Source organism: Monodelphis domestica, chromosome 6 (assembly GCF_027887165.1).
Source record: "Monodelphis domestica isolate mMonDom1 chromosome 6, mMonDom1.pri, whole genome shotgun sequence".
In the NCBI taxonomy this organism is placed as follows: Eukaryota; Metazoa; Chordata; class Mammalia; order Didelphimorphia; family Didelphidae; genus Monodelphis; species Monodelphis domestica.
The window spans coordinates 68,089,514-68,107,922 of record NC_077232.1 but is presented as its reverse complement, the minus strand read 5'-3'; the positions used below and the strand labels follow the sequence as shown (position 1 = coordinate 68,107,922).

Below are 18,409 nucleotides of genomic sequence, written 5' to 3'. Positions count from 1 at the left end.
AACTATTATTCCCTCATCTGTAAAATGAGGATGGACTAGAGGATATCCAAAGTCCCTTCCAACTCTGAATAATAAGTTTGTTATCATTATCATTAGCTAATAATAATTATTATTCCCTCATCTATAAAATGAGGAAGAACTAAAAGATATCTAAAGTCCCTTTCAACTCTGAATAATAATGTTTATTATTGTTAGCTAACAATAATTATTATTTTCATCTATAAAATGAAGTTGAACTAGGAGACATCTAAAGTCCCTTAATTTTATTAGTAGCTAACAATGATTATTATTTCCTCATCTGTAAACTGAGGTTGGACTAGAAGACATCTAAAAAAGTCCCTTACAACTCTGAATAATAAGACATTTATTGTTGTTATTATTAGTTCATAATAATTATTATTCCCTCATCTGTAAAATGAGGGTGAACTAGAGGACCTCTAAAGTGTCTTCAATAACAACAATCAGCATTTAAATAGGTCTGTAAGGTTTGCAAAGCTCTGTTCCTGTGTTGCCTCATTTGCTCTATTATTGATCCAGGGAATTTTTTCCCAAGCTGAGCCTAAATCCTCCCCTCTGCAGCCTTGGCCCATGGGCAGACCTCACTGGCATTGTAAACAGCCCAGTCTGGCCTCTCTTCAGTTTTCAGGCCAGCAATAGCACATTGTCCTTGGATTCTGCAAGGACGAGCCACTTGCATTGTTTGTTAGCTTACTGGAGGTTTCCACTTCTCTGCCAAATCTTCCTTCCTCCCCTCTGACCTCCCTGCCTCCCCCTACCGACCTTCCTCACGAGGGTGATGCTCAAGGGGGCCAAGTAGCCCTTCATCACTCACTCCCCCACTGTCCCTGCAGTACATGCCACTGATCAGGACCCAGGAGGCTGGAAAATTAAATTCATCCCCAGCCCTGGGCGCTGAAATCTGCCAGTGGAGCCTGAGCCCAGAAAAGAAGTGTCAGAGGCTGATTCCAGGGGAAATGCGTCTGAAGGCTCAGGGAGGGGGAGGGGAGGGGAGAAGAAAAGATGAAGGAGGAGGGGAGAGAAGGCAAGAGAGAGAATGTAAATGCATCTTCGTCTTTCTAAGTCCCTTCATCTTTGTATGTCTAAAGCTGTGGGGAGATGCGTATATGGTGTAGGACTTATGTAGATCTCACCCGCTCCCCTCCCACAGATCCACCTCTCTTTGCAATTCACCTTTCATCAGATTGTCCCAAAATGTGTCATCGCATCATCTCATTAATAGGCAGGAAGCAGCTGAGAACAAAGCCCCCAGCGCCTGCCCTAGATCACTGGTCCTCTCCTGATAGCCCTAGAGAGGAGAAGATGCTTTCCCAGTGCCTCAGCTGGAGGGAACACACTCCACCCCCTGCCCCCTCCATACAAGACTCTAATATATGGATTCTTAAAGGCTACAGATTGGGGAGTCTGAGGATCCAAACTATGGCTGGCACCCCAACAGTGTCCTCCCTTCAGAAAGGATTGGCTCTAGCTGATCCAAGCTGCTCCCTGTGCTATTTTAAATATGAATAAATATAAAAATAGGGATCTACAGCTAAAAGGGACATCTGTTCTGATACCCACATTTTACAGATGAGGAAACTGAGGTCCAGACAGATTCAGTAATTTATCAACAAGATCACACAAGGTTGCATCAAAGAAAGGATTCAAACTCAAGTCCTCTGACTCCAGAGTCAGTGTCTTTTCTACTATACCATTTATAAAATGGGATTTGTTGGCTTCAAAGCTAAATATTGAACAGTTCTCCAGTAAGGGGTGATGGAAAGAGAAGTAGATATGGAGTCTAAGGCCAGAATTTGAATTCTGGCTCTACTATTTAATACCTTCTTACCTTAGACAAGTTGTTTCATGTCTCTGGCACAGGGTTCCCTGGACCCAGGTACTGTAGACTCCCTAACCAACTCCTGTGTCCACATATGCCCAGTGCTGCCAGCCTAGAGATTGAATTGTTTTTAAGTGAGCCCCCCAGGTGTGTCTGTGCCCAGTGAGGAAACAATATAACAGCATCCTCTGGGAATGAACATGATAGACATGTCCAGGTGTAAAAAGCCAAAACTTAAGGAAAATAGAGGGACATGAGTCTATGATTCTGACATGTCAACAGTCAAGTCACAAGCATTAAAAATATCCCTTACTTTCTGTCTTAGAATTAATACAGTGTTGGTTCCAAGTGGTAAGGGCTAGGCAATGGAATACAGGAAATATCTGAGGTCAAATTTGTACCCAAGTCTTCTGATCTCTGGACCTTCCTCTCAATCTACCAAGTCACCATTTTTAAGTGATCACTATGTGTCATGCCACAAGGGGTGGTGTGCCAGGAGTGAAGTCAGGAGGACTCTTCTTCCTGAGTTCAAAGCTGGCCTTAGACATTTACTAGCTGTGTGACCTTGGGCAAGTCACTTAATGCTATTTGGCTCAGTTTTCTTAACTGTAAAATGAGCTGGAGAAGAAAATGGCAAACTACTCGGAGATCTCTGCCAAGAAAACGCCTAATGGGGTCATGAAAAGTCTGACACAGCTGAAACAACTGAACAACAATAAATGTCTCATGTGCTAGGGACACAAATCCTATCTTTAAAAAATTGGACTTTGCCCTCAAGAAGATGATATTCCAATGAAGGAAAATAGAGTGGAAATGGAGACTTGGAGAATGGAGAATGGCTATTCAACAATAGCAGATGGAGATTTCAAAGACAAAGGGATGTTCCAAGGTGAGAGCTGCTGAAATATTGTGAGAAAGTTCAGACACAGAAGCAAAGCCAGGAGAAGAAACTTGGGCTAAGTTGGGTGTTTGTGTAATTTTTTTTAAATAAAGAAGATTCTGGTTCCCACACCAGCCAGAAAATAAGTATTTTCTGTTCTTTTAGTAGTCAGAGATTTGACCTTGACTTCAATGAATATAAGATCTCTGAATGAGAAATTGGTTGTCTCTGTGCTTCAAGAGTTCACTGTTTTTGTTCTATTTTTACTATCTCCCATTTTTCATTCTCTTTATCTCTAGTTCAGCTGTTTCCCAAGAATCCTTATTGTTCTGATTCAAGAGATACAGGCTCTCCATTCTGTCCTTCTCCCCCAACTAGCCATAATCTGCATTGGGGAGAGTATCTGTACACAATGTCTGATGCTGTTTCTCTTTGAGGCTTAGATTATTGTTATTTAGTTGGCTTCAGTCGTGTACGACTCTCTGTGACCCCATTTAGGGTTTTCTTGGCAAAGGTACTAGCTTGGTTTGCCATTTCCTTCTCCAGTTCATTTTACAGATGAGGAAACTGAGGCAAACAGAATTGTGTGACTTGCCCAGGGTCATACAGCTAGTAAGGGTCTGAGGTCATAATTAAACTCAGATCTCCCTGACTCCAGCTCTAACACTTTATTCACTGTTTCACCTAACTGCCTAAGTACTTGGGTGTTGCCTCTTTAAGAACCTATTGCATCCCTTTAGGAACTGGTTGCAGCTCTTCCTGAAGAAGAGAGAATCGCCACTTAAGCATATGTGCCCTGAATATTAATGTCTGGGCATGTATACACATGTTGACCATGGGGGTGGATATTCCCCATGGCTCTATGCTGAACTCTCTTCTCTCTATACATTCTCTCACTCAGCAGTGACCTCATCAGCTTCCATGACTTTAATGATCATCTCTAGGCAGATGACTCATAGATTCCTATATCTAGCCTCAGTTTCTCTATCCTCTGGTGCCACATCGCCAAGTGCCTATTAGACATTTCGAATCATAGATATCTCAAACTCTCATGTCTGAAAACATGTTTCTCCCTTCCCCATTTCTCCCACTTTTCCAGACTTCCCTATTGATGTCAGAGGTACCAGCATCCTCCCAAGCACTCAGGTTTCCAACCTCTTTATTATCCTCAACTCCTCCCTTTCCCTCATCCCACAGATTCAATCCCCTGCCAAATCTAAGCAATTTTATCTCCACAACTCTTTATTCCATCCCCTTCTTCCTGCTCATGTGGCCACCTCTCTAGTTTAGGCACTCAATACTTCTCTCCTGGCTTCCTCATGGGTCTCCTGGTCTCTAGTCTCTCCCTTCACTATATATCTTCCACCCATCTACCGAAGGGATTCTCCTAGAGCACAGATCTAATGCTATTACCACCATACTCAATAAACTTCAATATTTCCCTATTACTTCAAGTACCAAATATAAACTCTTCTGTTTTGTATTTCCCTTCCAAACCTCACCTCAATCTACCTTTCCATTCTTATACATTTCTTCCCTTCATAGGCTCTAGGATCCAGACAAATCAATCTTTTTGCTGTTTCTTACCCACAAGACTCCATCTCCCACCCTTGTGACTTTGCACTGGCAGTATCTTCTGCACAGCATACACTCTGGCCTCACCTTTGCCTCTTAGAATCCCTTATTTCCTTCAAAACTCAAAACAAAAAAAATTCATAAAAACTTCCCATAATAGACCTCCCCAGAGGCTGGTCCCCAGTGCTTCTTCTCCAAACTACCTTGAATTTATTTGGTTGTCTATTTTTGTATATACTTTTATGTGCTCATGTTGCCTCTGATAGAATGTAAGCCCTCTGAGGTCAAGGATGATTTTATTTTTGCCATTGCAACTTGTATACTCCCTGGTACCTAGTAATAAACCTTAAGAAATATTTGTTGATTGTTAGCTTGGCTGACTGTGAACAGAATTAGCCAATTGGCTAAAAGTCTGGGGGTCTCTCCTCTGACATCATGGGGGAAGAGCTTTTCTTGCAGACTAGTGAGCATGAGACTGCTGAAAATGAGAATACACTGGTCATCTATCTCCCTTCTTTGATTTCAAAGCCAGTGAGTTCTGGGGGCAGCTGGGTGGCTCAATGGATTGAGAGCCAGCCCAGAGGCCAGAGGTCCTAGGTTCAAATCTGGCCTCAGACACTTCCCAGCTGTGTGACTCCAGGCAAGTCACTTAACCCCCATTGCCTAGCCCTTACCACTCTTCTGCCTTGGAACCAATATACAATCTTGACTCTAAAACAGAAGATAAGGGGTTAAAAAAAAGCTAGTGAGTTCAGGGTCATTTCTTAGGAAGTGAACTACTCCATCTTCATGCAAATATTAATGTAGTCCAGTCCTTGAGTGCCTATTTACCAAGATCAAAGTGTTTCTTATAGCTGCTTCCACTGCCTCCAAAAGAAAACATTCTTAGTCTCTAGTGTCTTTAGCAAGAAAATCAAAATGTTTTCCTGATTGCCTATTATGGGAAGGACCTAACTGAGGACTGCACTGAGCATCCAAAACTTGACCTGGAAATTTGGCCTCCAGAATGACAAAGCTGGATTTGGCCAGAGAGTTTAGCTAGAACAGCCCCCTCATTCTGTAAGCAGGAAACAAGCCCAGGGAGTGAAGGGGATGGATTTTCCAGCTGTCACATGCCTAATGAGCTAGCATAGCTGGGACTTGAACCTCACAGTTCCCAATGGAATATTCTTTCTATGCTACTACAAAGAATTATAGGAAACCTGGGGCTAGGAGACGTCTGCTTTAAAGAACACTAGTCTTTCCACTTAGGGAGCAATGAATGGCTATGTATTGTCCAATTCTCTTCAGTTTGGGGACCCTATAACACTCCTGTCCTTCTCAATTGCTTTCTATTAGTCTGAGTAACGATCTTGGCCAACCACATTTTAATGACAGAAAATAGATAGCAAACATCAAGGGACTTGTTCTAGTTGTTCTGACTTCAAGTAATCAGTGATTTGCTCAGTGCCTTTGATGTTTCACCAGGAGACTTGGGTTTGGCTGCAAATTCTTCTCAGTATTACCCATACACAAAGAACCAAAGATCTGAGGCCTGTGAGAATTAATTTTTCACCTATTTTGTTATTTTTATATCAGGACTCTGGAGTGGAAAGGCCCTAATGATTTCTGTATATTAGGGAGAATTACTGTGTCTTTCTGGGTCTGAGGTCTGGATCAGACATTCCATCCAGTCGACCACTTTTTGCATTTCTTTTTGTCCTTGGGAATCCCAAAGAATGTCTTCCTTTTTAACAGAATTTGATTAATAAATGAAGGGGAGAAGAGAGTACCCTCTGTTCAGCCTACACTATATTCAACAATCAACAATAAGAGAAGGGAAAAGGACCCTTTTCCTGCATAGTGACCTGTCTTCCTATGGAGATGGGGAAGGTTAGATGGGTTTGGTTTTTTTTAAACATTGTTTTATCTGGTCATTTTCAAACATTATGCCTTGGAAACAAAGATCATTTTCTTTTCCTCCCCCCCCCCTCCCACCACCCCTCCCATAGCCCACGCGCAATTCCACTGGGTATCACATGTGTCCTTGATTCGAACCCATTTCCATGTTGTTGGTATTTGCATTAGAGTGTTCATTTAGAGTCTCTCCTCAGTCATATCCCCTCAACCCCTGTAGTCAAGCAGTTGCTTTTCCTCAGTGTTTTTACTCCCACAATTTGTCCTCTGCTTGTGATAGTGTTTTTTCTCCTAGATCCCTGCGGATTGTTCAGGGACGTTGTATTGACACTAATGGAGAAGTCCATTACCTTCGATTGTACCACAGTGTGTCAGTCTCTGTGTACAATGTTTTCCTGGTTCTGCTCCTTTCGCTCTGCATCACTTCCTGGAGGTTGTTCCAGTCTCCATAGAATTCCTCCACTTTATTATTCCTTTTAGCACAAAAGTATATCACCAACATATACCACAATTTGTTCAGCCATTCCCCAATTGAAGGGCATCCCCTCATTTTCCAATTTTTTGCCACCACAAAGAGCGCAGCTATGAATATTCTTGTACAAGTCTTTTTCCTTATTATCTCTTTGGGGTACAAACCCAACAGTGCTATGGCTGGATCAAAGGGAAGACAGTCTTTTATCGCTCTTTGGGCATAGTTCCAAATTGCCCTCCAGAATGGTTGGATTAATTCAAAACTCCACCAGCAATGAAATATAGATGGTTTGATACACTGCCTCTTAATTAGCTATCTGCCAATTAGAAATCTCTTGAGTTGTTCAAAGGAAGGGTTGAATAATGAGCTCCTAAAATCTATTTATTATTAAGCTGTTTGACCCAACTTCCAGGTCCCTGGTCATTCAAGAGGGCCATGAGGACCTATGTCACTTTTATGCTGGCCTAACCAATAAATCTGATTTAATCAATAAATTAATACTCTTACCCAAAATTTAGTTTCTCAAGATCATTTCAATCATTAACAAACCTACAGTGAAAATATGACCCTGCTCCCTTTGTCCACATATTGAGAGGGAAGAAATCATGCTTAGGCCTTCATTTAAGCTGATGGAAATGTTTTATTAATCAGCCCATTTAGAAATATATGTCCTTTACATCTGCAGAGTAGGAGAAGCAGAGCTTAGACAACAGCTTATGAGAAAAGCACTCTACGGGTTACGGTAGGTTGTAAATACTGTTCACGGTCAATGAAGGTCCTTGGGATTGTGGGATGTACTAGAAGAGGCAAAATGTCGAACCAAGACATTAAGAATCTCAATATTTTCTTCCCTGGTCCAATCGCATCTGAAGGTATCTTTTATAACAAGCTGGAGGAGATTCAAAGGAGAACAACCTGGATGGTGAGGGAACTGAACAATGTCTTACATGGATTGATTAAAGGAACTAACGATGTTTAGTCTAAATAAGAGAAGACTTGGGAAGGACAGGATAGCTAGTTTCTTTTATCTGAAGGACTCTTCCTAAGAGGGAAAGTAGGAACAAAAGATAGAAATTGTAGACAGGTATGTTAAACCATGAGTTGAGGAAAATAAATGTCTGCAATGGGTAACATCAGTGGGTAGGGAGCTCCCCATCACCTAGTCATAGTCATTGTCACACATCTAGAGCTGAGAGGACTTTAGAGATCACCTAGTCCCACCTCATCATTTTACAAATGAAGAAACTGAGACCCAGAGAGGTTGTTATCTACCTAAAATTACCCAGGTAAAAGAAGCAGAACCAAGATTTGAAATTAGGATCCATGACTTGAGTTCACAGAAAATATCCAAGCAAATTCTGGGTGACTACTTCTCAGGGAAGTGGTAGAGGCACACAATGGACCAGGTGGCCTCTGAGAGCCTGTGATGGTTCCCACCAATAACCCAGTCATACCCTCTTCTATCATATAAAATGTCCCATAAATCATCTGCCTAACAATAGTACTACTTGTCAGTGATGACATTTTCTTCCAAACTGCTTTTCAACCCACAGATTAAGTTCCTTGGTGTTTACTTTGTCTCATCTGAAGAGTTCCTTGCCAATGCCTATGTGTTGGCTGTGCTCTTGTTTCTTGCCCTCCTGCTACAGAGAACATTTCTACAAGCATCCTACTATGTTGCCATTGAAACAGGAATCAACTTAAGAGGAGCCATACAGGTATGGAAGAGTTTGGATGGATACGGATTGAGTTTCTCAGTATATCCCTTTTCTTCTTGACCAATAATCCCAATTCATATTTCTATAGCATTTAAAAGGTATTATTAAGTGATTTCCTCCCAATAGCCCTGTGGGGAAAAGAATGAGTATTATTTCCTCCTTTTTGAAGACAGGGAAGCTGAGGTGAGTGAAATAGAAAGACTTTTCCAAGGTCACAAAAATAGTACAAAGTAGAGCCAATATTTTAACCCAAGACTTCTGATTATAGATCCCATGCTTTTCCCAAACAACTTCTCAGGGAAGGCCACACTCTCCAAGTGATTTTCCTCCAGTCCCATCTGTACAGAACTTCCCACAATATCTTCTACTATTAAATGATTTGATGTGTTTTTATTGATATCTTTTGTTTTTTCATTACCTAGATTTCCCCCTGTATCCTTCTGTCTCTTTGTCCTAGAGAACCATCCTTTATAACAAGATTTTTTAAAAAGATGTTATAATTAAACTTAATTTTGAAGATAGATTATAATTATTTATTTGTAAAAGAAAGAGAAAGAAAGAAAGAAAGATATTCCCAGGTCTTTCTAACTATCATAGTCTCCATGGAAAATTGCTACTTCAGGTACCAGATTCACAACTGGCCCTGGCACATATTCAGGTGAGACAAATAAAGACCAGTTCAGGACTGGAGCAAAGCAAAAATCTCCCACTTCTTATGGTCAGTGATGTTATATCTAGTTGGCTTTCTGTTTGTGCAGTTGGGGTCATGTGTTCTGACATCCAGATACATAACCATGCCATGCCACTTGCCACGTCAGGGGCTTCTGTTCACCCATTCAGATAGTCAGGGCCTCAGTTTACTGTGCAGTCTCCTGCTCACATGATTTTGGTGTTCTTTCTTAATGCACATGTGCCAGCTAATGGATTACATTTTTACATTAATTTAATACCAAAAAAAAAAAAGAGAAAAGGGCAACTAGGTGGCACAGTGGATAGAGCACCAGACCTGAAGATGGAAGTTCCTGGGTTCAAATATGGCCTCAGATACTTCTAGCTTTGTGACCTTGGCCAAGTTATGTAATCCTCAATTGCCTAGCCCTTGTACTTCTGACTTAAAGTTTTTACTAAGACAGAAAAATTTAGGGTTAAAAAAAAAACAAGAAGAGAACAATTTTAGTAAAAAGAAAAAAACAATCAACAAGTTGGAAAAAATCTGACATTATATGTAGGGGTTAACATCAATGGACCTCAATCTCTGTCCAAGAGAGAAGAAAGTTATCTTCTCATATCTCTTTTTTGAGTCCAAGCCCATTTTTTATAATTTTTAAACAATTTTTACTATTTTTTGTTCATTCTTTCCCTTCACTTTGCTTTCTTGGCTCTGTATATTTCACTCTGTATCAGTTCATGTAGCTCTTTCAATGCATCTCTGAGACCATCACATACATCATTTCTTAGAACATATGTCATCAAATTCAGATACCACAATTTGTTTAGCCATTACCCAAATGATGGATATCTACTTTATTTCCAGTTCTTTGCTACCAAAAAAAGTGCTGCTATAAATATTTCAGTGTCTATTGAGCCTTTCTTTTAACAACAGTTTCCTTGGGGTATATGCCTTACAGAGGAATCTCTAAGTTAAAATATATGGAAATTTGGATCCTAGAATTCCAAATTGCTTTCTAGAATGGTTTCACCAGGGAATCTTGGAAAGATGACAGGTTGTTGGGACCTAGAGGGGTTCAGATTCTTTCACCCAACCACCCCAGTAAAGTTCTAAAAGTTCACCAAAAGGAATAAGGAATAATGATGAGGCAAATGAAAGAGAATTATCATTAAACTCCGTTGAGTCCAGGATTGTCAAATTCCTATAGAAGCATGGAGTTAAAGCAGCTAGAGTAGACAGAAGGTAAAGTGTACAACAGCACAGTTTCCTATTAGGAGCCAGGGTCAGAGCATCACCCAATGCAGAGATACTCAGGTATCTGTGTCAAGTCAGGAGACAGAGCCAGACCAACAATGAGGTAGTCCTAGCCCAATCCAAAATTAAGGTAAACCCAACCCAACCCAGCATCCAAGCAGTCTGGTCCTGAACCACAGTAGAAGACAAGGACCGACAGTTCCTTCAGAGGGCAGAGCCTTGACTTGGACACCTAATTCAAGATTAAACAAAACCTATCAATACCAGCCAAGAGTAGGAGAGGAGAGTTTGGTCCAAGCACAAGCCTCCAATCTAAGGACTTGAAATATGAGTAAGCAGAAGAAAAATGTTTAACACAATAAAGAAATACATTTAATTCAGACAAACCTAAGAGAGTAAATCCAGAAGGAGAGAATATTTTCAAAAGTACAATTAGTATATCAAAGAATAGACTATCCCAACCACAAGTACTTGAAAGAAATAAAACAAGAAATATAAAATAGAAGAGCTAGCAAGGAAAGAATGGCAAAGAGAATAGTACCTTTGAAAAGACCTTACAAAGGAATTGAACTCCCTGAAAATTAGGATAAGACAAACAGAAGAGATGTTCTAATTCACATCTCCACTAACAATGCTTTAGCGTGCCTCTTTCCACAATCCCTCCAACACTGACTAATCATGATCTGAAGTCATCTTTGCCAGTTTCCTGAGTGTGGGGTAAATCCTCAGTATTTTTTAGATTTATAGTTCTCTTACTAGGAATGATATGGAGCATCATATATGGTTAATAGATTATATTTCTTCTTTTGAGAATTGTTTGTCTATATCCTTTGATAATTTTCTATTGAGGAATAGCTTTTGATCTTGCATATTTTTGCTAGTTGCCTATATATCTTAGTGGCTTGGTTTTCTCATTGGCCTTTAAATGTAAGGAGTAACTTTTTTATTTTAACTTAAACTGTTCTAAGTAAGAAAAAACTTGGAAGAAGTTGGAAATTCTACATCTTTGAAAGAGTAGAGCTGGAGGCTTCCATGCACTGGGATCCCTACATTATTGGCTGGATCACTCCACTCCTAATATAGTTCCATTCTTAGGAAAATTTTGGAGGGTTAGCATCAAAGTAGTTCCTCTACACACTGGACAAAAATGGAAACTGGTCCTTTGAATCTCAGATGCTGGCAGAGTCAATAGAACCCAAAAAGGTTATTATTAAGTTTCAAATACAACTAGGAGGGGGAAAAACACTCAGGACTTATGGTACCAACTGACTTCATGAAAACAGGGGCTCCACTCTGGTCTAGAAAGATCTTATGAGAAGAAATAAAGATGTGGCAAGGCCAGGACTTTGGTAGCCATTCTGACTGAATCATTCTTTAAGCTGAGCAGATATGAAGTTGATCTGGTATAGTGAGAAAGTGTTAGAACAAGAAGAACAGTATGTACAATCCTTTTAATTCTGTCAGTGAAAAAATAAAATGAAATCAAACACTGAGGAACTAAGCCACTGGAAAGCATAAAATGAAACATCATACTTCCCTCCTCTTGGGAGAAAGGCAAGGGAATAAGATATTGCGTGCATGGGTTGTCAGGGTTACCATTTCACTCCTTTTTGAGCAATTTTTTTTCTTTGTCACAAGGGAGGGTTCAATTCCCACACATCAGAGTAAATGTATTTGGCCATTAAAATTATGTAAAAACAAAAGTCAATAAAATCTGCCTTTTAAAAAAAGCATCAGAGAAGGATGGATCAGGATCTGGGCTCCTGAGGGAAGCCTTACTTAACCGGGGTCAGGTCAATAATGGAAGAGTCATCATGATCATGAAGGGGAAGGACTGGGGGACTTTCACAGCCATCAAAAAGGTTTTTTCCTTATACCTTACTGAGCTCACAATTCACACAAAGACTTGGGCTCACTCAGGACCTAAGATTCTAAGTGAATTTATATGAACAGAAGGACCATACGATCAGCAGTTTCAGCTAATGTCTAGCCCACTCTATCTACAGATAAGGGATGTGAGAACTAAAAAGTTGAAGGAACTAAGTCACACATGCACGAAGTGGCAGACCCAAGTTCAAATTCACTCATTCAATTGACCATGCATTTCTCAAGCTCAATACATGACAATGTATTAAGCATGCTGGGTATACAAAGAAAGAAATTATGCAATCCCTACTCCCAAAGAGCTTCCTTTTGAAATCCAGGGCTCAAATCCAACCATCTTTTTACTGAACCACTAGGAATGACAGATCACATCTTATTCCCTAATGGACATAGTGGCTAACTTCCTCAGTGAGAAGCTATTTGGCCCCCATGACCTGGAACTAGCCATTGCTGGCATATATCCTAAGGGCCCTGTTCCTTGGACCTCATGCAATCTGATACAAGCCAGAAAGCACTGATTGTCTCATAGTGACTGATGACTTTGTGGGTCAGTGACACCTGCTCAGAGTAGATTTATAGAATGTACAAGTCCCTCTGGGAACCTGCGACAACATCTGAGCACTTGTGCGAAATCACATTCCAAGCTGTGTTTAATGTCATGAACTAGGATGCTGTGTCAGGCATAGCAACAATTATTAGACATTAAGGAGAGAACAAGATCACCACCAGGACACTGAAAACTGAGCCTTCTCTACTATTTTCCTTACCTGGGGGTAAGAAAGAGAGAGGAAAGGAGGGAAGGAAGGAGGGAAGGAAGGAGGGAGGGAAGGAAGGAGGGAAGGAAGGAAGGAAGGAAGGAAGGAAGGAAGGAAGGAAGGAAGGAAGGAAGGAAGGAAGGAAGGAAGGAAGGAAGGAAGGAAGGAAGGAAGGAAGGAAGGAAGGAAGGAAGGAAGGAAGGAAGGAAGGAAGGAAGGAAGGAAGGGAGGGAGGGAGGGAGGGAGGGAGGGAGAGAATTGAGATTCAGACCTGGTTTACACTCTATGAGCTGAGATATGTGACTTGTGAACAAACAAGTTAAGATCTCAGCTTTAGTTGTCACCCTTATAAATTTAGGGATAATTTTAGAGTGCAGCAGAAAAAATTCAAGATCTGGAATCAGAGGCCATTGTTACTACCACTTATATGACATGATCAAGTCCCTTTACCATCTCTGTACCTTAGGGTAATCATTTGTAAAAATGAAGTTATTGAACTAAAGGTGCTCTATGAAGCTATGATCCTAGGAATATGTGTATTCCTTATTGCAGAGAGTTGTGCTGTTTCATAAATCTTAAAATCATTCATTGACCAGATTGCCTTTGCTAACCAGCCATTGTCCTTGACTCCCACTGAAATGCTACTTATTAGGAAATGTCACTTCCAGGGCTTGCCTGGGAGGCAGAGAGTAACTGCAGTCACTAAGAACAAAACAAACAGCCTCATATTGAGTGCTGTGACACATACATCCCAAGGGATGTCTCCTAGCAGAAACTCATTGAAGATCTGAGATCATCCAGGGAGTGGAAAAAGCCAAGAGAGGATCCTTAACCATCCGTGAGCTTATTGGTCCCCCAGAATCTCTTAACTGCCTCTAGTCTTTTACCTAAATTGAGGAAGGAGGAGTATGAAAGACTCCTGAGGACAGTTAATTGATCAACCTGAGCCTTCCCATCAGATCACCCTGGGTCATGCGAGAGGGATGACTGAACCAAAGTACTTCCTGCTCCTCAATTCTGAATCCAAGGAGATAACTGTAATTAGACCTTTTCCCTAATCCATTATGCCCAAATCAATAGCCTACCATGTGCTTTGAGATGGTTTTAATGTAGATCAAATAGCAGTTACTTTGTCAGCATTTAAATCTCTTGCAATAAAAATCATTGATCACTTGTCATAAAAATGGGAAATACAGATGTGAGCTGTGGAAACAAAGAGAAAGGAGTCCTCTTTTCTTTCACAAAGCTTGCCAAGGAGGAATGACCTTTTGTATCTTCATGAGTTCAAAGTCAGGAATGTCTAGGTCCCAGAGAAAGATAAGACAGTTTCATGAAAGAATAATTAGGCTGATTCTTGTTGGCCCTAAAGAAAGGGAGAGAGGAAGGAAGGAAGGAAGGAAGGAAAGAAGGAAGGAAGGAAGGAAGGAAGGAAGGAAGGAAGGAAGGAAGGAAGGAAGGAAGGAAGGAAGGAAGGAAGGAAGGAAGGAAGGAAGGAAGGAAGGAAGGAAAGAGACAAGCATTTTATTAAGGGCTTAATATGTGTCAGGCATTGTGCATTTTACAAATATCATCACATCTGATCCTCACAACTCTGAAAAGCAGGTACTATTATTATCCTCATTTTATAGTTGAGGAAATTGTGTCAGGCATAAGATAAGTGACTTGACCAGAGTGACCCAGCTAGCAATTGCCTAAGGCTGGATTTGAACTTAGATCTTCCTGACTCAAAGCCCAACACTAGAATTGGGCAGAATGGGTGGTAAGTGCGAAGGAAATTTGGAGTTGAAGTCAGGAAAAACTTCCTAACAATTCGAACTGTCCCAAAGAGGACCAGGCTATCTTAGGAATTAATGGATTCCCCCTTCATGAAGGTCTTCAAACTGATGATTTGTCAGGGAGATTTACAGGGAGCATTCCTTTCAATAAAAGGTTGGACTAGATGGCCAATAAGGTCCTTTCCAACTTCCAAATTTTGATTCCATGAGACAATCAACAAATATTTCATAAGCACCCACTGGGTGCTAGATCTAGTATTACACATTTGGTTAATCCCAAGAATAAGCAAAATTGAGGGCAGTTAGGTGGCTCAGTGGATAGAGTTGGGCCTGGATATGGAAGGTCTTGGGTTTGAACAGGCTTCAGACACAACCTAGCTGTGTGACCTTGGACAAGTCATTTGATTCCCATTACTTAGCCCTTACCTCTCTTCTACATTAGAACCAATATATAATATTGATTCTAAGACAGAAGGTAAGATTTTTTAAAAAGGAAAGAAAGAAGAAGCAGAATTCTCAAGCTAAGGAGATGTGGTATAATGGAAAAGAACACTGAATTATAACATATATAGAAATGTCCATTTTATTTTGTTAAATTGTCAAGTTTTAGATTTGTCAAGTTCAGAATAAAGGTAATTTGGAAACCTGGCTTCGAGCCCTTAGTTTATTTCCAAACTTATTTGCTAAGTAACCTTGGACCAATGACTTACTCTGTCTTCATCCCTAAATCCCCATCTTACATCCCAGATGAGCCCCCAGGGCAGCTCAGTGGATAGAGTGCCAGGCCTAGAGTCAGGAAGACTCATCTTCCTGAGTTCTAGTCTGACTTTAGACATTTATTAGCTGTGTGGCCCTGGTCAAGCCATTTAACCCTGTTTGCTTCAGTTTCCTCATCTGTAAAATGATCTGCAGAAGGAAATGGCAAAGTATTTCAGTATCTTTGCCCCAAATGAAGTCACCAAGTGTTGGACATGACTGAACTGACTATACAACAACAAATCTCTTAGTATCTCCACACCCCTATCCTGAAAATCATTTGTATGTACTTATATGCATACTCGTTTTTTCTCTTGGTAGATTGTAAGCTCCTTGAGGAGATGGACTGCTTATTTTTTTGTCTTTGTACTCCCAATGTATGGCACATAGTAGGCTCTTCCCTGCCCCCCCCAAACCCTTACCTTCTGTCTCAATATCAATTTTATGACAGAAAAGCAATAATGGCTATACAATCAGGGTTAAATGATTTGCCCAACATCCCACAACTAGGAAGTAGTTGAGGCCACATTTAAACCCAGGTCCTCCCAGACTCCTGGTTTGGTGCTCTATCCACTGTGCTACCTAGCTGTCTCAATAGTAGGCTCTTAAAAATGCTTATCAAGTCATTGATTTTTTGTAAATTCTAAAGCTCTATAAAACAGTATTCATTAAAGTTCCCTCAAAACTTATTTGGAGAGGTATACAGAAAATATTATATTCTAAATGATGGTATCTATGGAGTTAAATATGACAGGAGCTATAAAGGCAGATGCCCATATTACTGCAGGGCACGAGGACTATCCTAGACCACCATGATGTAATGGAAAGACCATTGGAATTAGAAAGTTTGAGTTTGAGTCCCAGCTCTGTCACATACTTTTTGACTTCAGTATTCACCTTTGAAAAATGAGGCAATTAGGCTAGATCAGCCCTAGGGACCCTTTGGGGGTAACACACCAATAACTTTATCAATCTCATATGGTACAGTAATTGACTTAGGGAGAGGGGAGAACTGGATCTGTGAGTTCATTGGTGGAGAGCACTCTCAAAGAAGGAAAACCCTCTACCACTGCTGATTAATACTTTGAAAATAATAGCCTGAGAGAGTTTCCCAGAACACCAGAAGGTTAAATGATTTGGTCAGGGTCACACTGCAAGGAGATGTCAGAGGAGGGTCTTGAACTTCATTCAATCTTCTTCCATCCAAGGCTACCCCTTTCTAACTACTACCCATCAAGCTTTTCTGAGGCTGGATTTGTCTAAAGACAATATAACTGCAGATAACAGAATTCATGGTGTGATCCTGTTTCTCCGCTTCTCTGTATACAGAAATGCCCATTTTATTTGATTTTTTATGTTCAAAATAAAAATAAACTATGGCCCTTGGAGAAAATAAGATAAAAACAACACAGCCATTATTAAAAAGTCTCCAGAGAGGGAACAACTTCCCTTGGTAGAAACCCATTCCAGTGTACCTCACTTCAGCATATCTGGCATAGGAAAACCTAGACTCAGATAAAAGATAAATTAATAATTAGTTAATAATAAAATCACTGACAAAATAGAAATTAATGATGAAATTATGATGAATAAAAAGATAAATTGATTCACTCTACAAAAGGAATGTTCTCTGTACCAAAGGGTTCCTTTAAATAGCAAGTTCCCCTAATGCATCTAAAACCAAACCCAACAAGGATGAAGGATATAGCCATCTGTTTGACACAGAGAACTTGAAGCTGCCTAACCCTCCAGTCTGTGCAAACATGCTGTGTACAGAGGTTTTCCCTTCTGAGCTCATGAGAGCAATCAGATCCCCCTCCTGAGGTCTGGAAGGGGCTTAGGTCACTGCTAAGTCTTCCCTGTTAAAGTCAGCCCACTCTTGAAGCTCTTGGCGCCAAGGACTAAAACCTGTTGACAGCAGGTCTAATATCTGACTTGTGGCCTCAAACTGTTTGATGGCAGGCTTTCTCACTATGTAGTTGTGATGTTCCAAGGGGTATGATTTGACTTAGGTTAAAACCCTCATATTAGATCACTATATTATTATAAGCATGACTCAAATTTCTCTCATTCTCCCAACACCCAGCAAATTCATGAGATAAGTAGTTACAAGCATCAAACCGATTTCACAGATGAGGAAACTAAGGTCTAAAAAAGAGTTTTAAAGTGTCTTTTACATTTATGTGTTTGTTTTAAAAAAAAACAATAATTAAACATATCAATTTATAAATTACTTATAACCTTTATAATAAACTTATTTGCCATGATTTACAAATGATTATTAAATATATTTATAAGGCATTTTCTGATAGATATTTCTCCTCAGGCCCCATGAATCTCTCTCCCTTATAAAAAACATCAGTCAAGGAAAACTGACCAACCAACAACATGACCTTGTCTAACAATGTACACAATGTGTCATGCCCTGTAGGGTTCTACCTCCCTATTGAGAGGAAGTATGTTCCATTAACTCTTCTCTGCAACCAAGCTTATTCATTACAATTAAGCTGAGTTCAACAGCCTTGTAGTTTTTCATTCACATTATTGTAGTCACATTTATATATCATAATGAATGAAATTATCTGGAAGTCATGTATATCAAATATGTTAATTTATTAATCACCTACACAGGATTTCTAACTAGTCAATGGACTCCCTCATATTCCAAACAGACGCCAAAAAATGCAAGCAGCTAGGCAGAAGAGTTGGGAGACAGAGAAGTCAGAGAGACAGAGACAGAGACAGAGAGACAGAGGAGAGAAAACAGAAAACTTCCTGGACACACCAATATATGCTCCCCCATAATGTCATCACTCAGTCCATTCCCAGGACATCTCTGATTGAAAAAACAGGCACACAGGAAGTAGCCTCACAGACCTCAACTTCTCCCTCACTTCTTAGGTAGGTCTCAGGAGGATGCCAATACATCCTTTCCTC

The 18,409-nt window shown here is 40.3% G+C and overlaps 1 protein-coding gene and 1 long non-coding RNA gene across 2 annotated transcripts in view; one reads left to right on the top strand and one right to left on the bottom strand.

Moving 5' to 3' along the window:
• The window catches only part of ABCC8 (ATP binding cassette subfamily C member 8), a 133,916-nt gene that overhangs the window by 37,936 nt on the left and 77,571 nt on the right, over window positions 1-18,409 (top strand). Inside the window, exon 7 of the mRNA XM_056802201.1 lies at window positions 8,214-8,378. Coding sequence (XP_056658179.1) covers window positions 8,214-8,378 — 165 coding nt within the window. The remainder of the gene's footprint in view (window positions 1-8,213; window positions 8,379-18,409) is intronic.
• Window positions 1-18,409, bottom strand: part of LOC103102099 (uncharacterized) — a 77,295-nt gene that overhangs the window by 35,595 nt on the left and 23,291 nt on the right. The window lies entirely within an intron of this gene.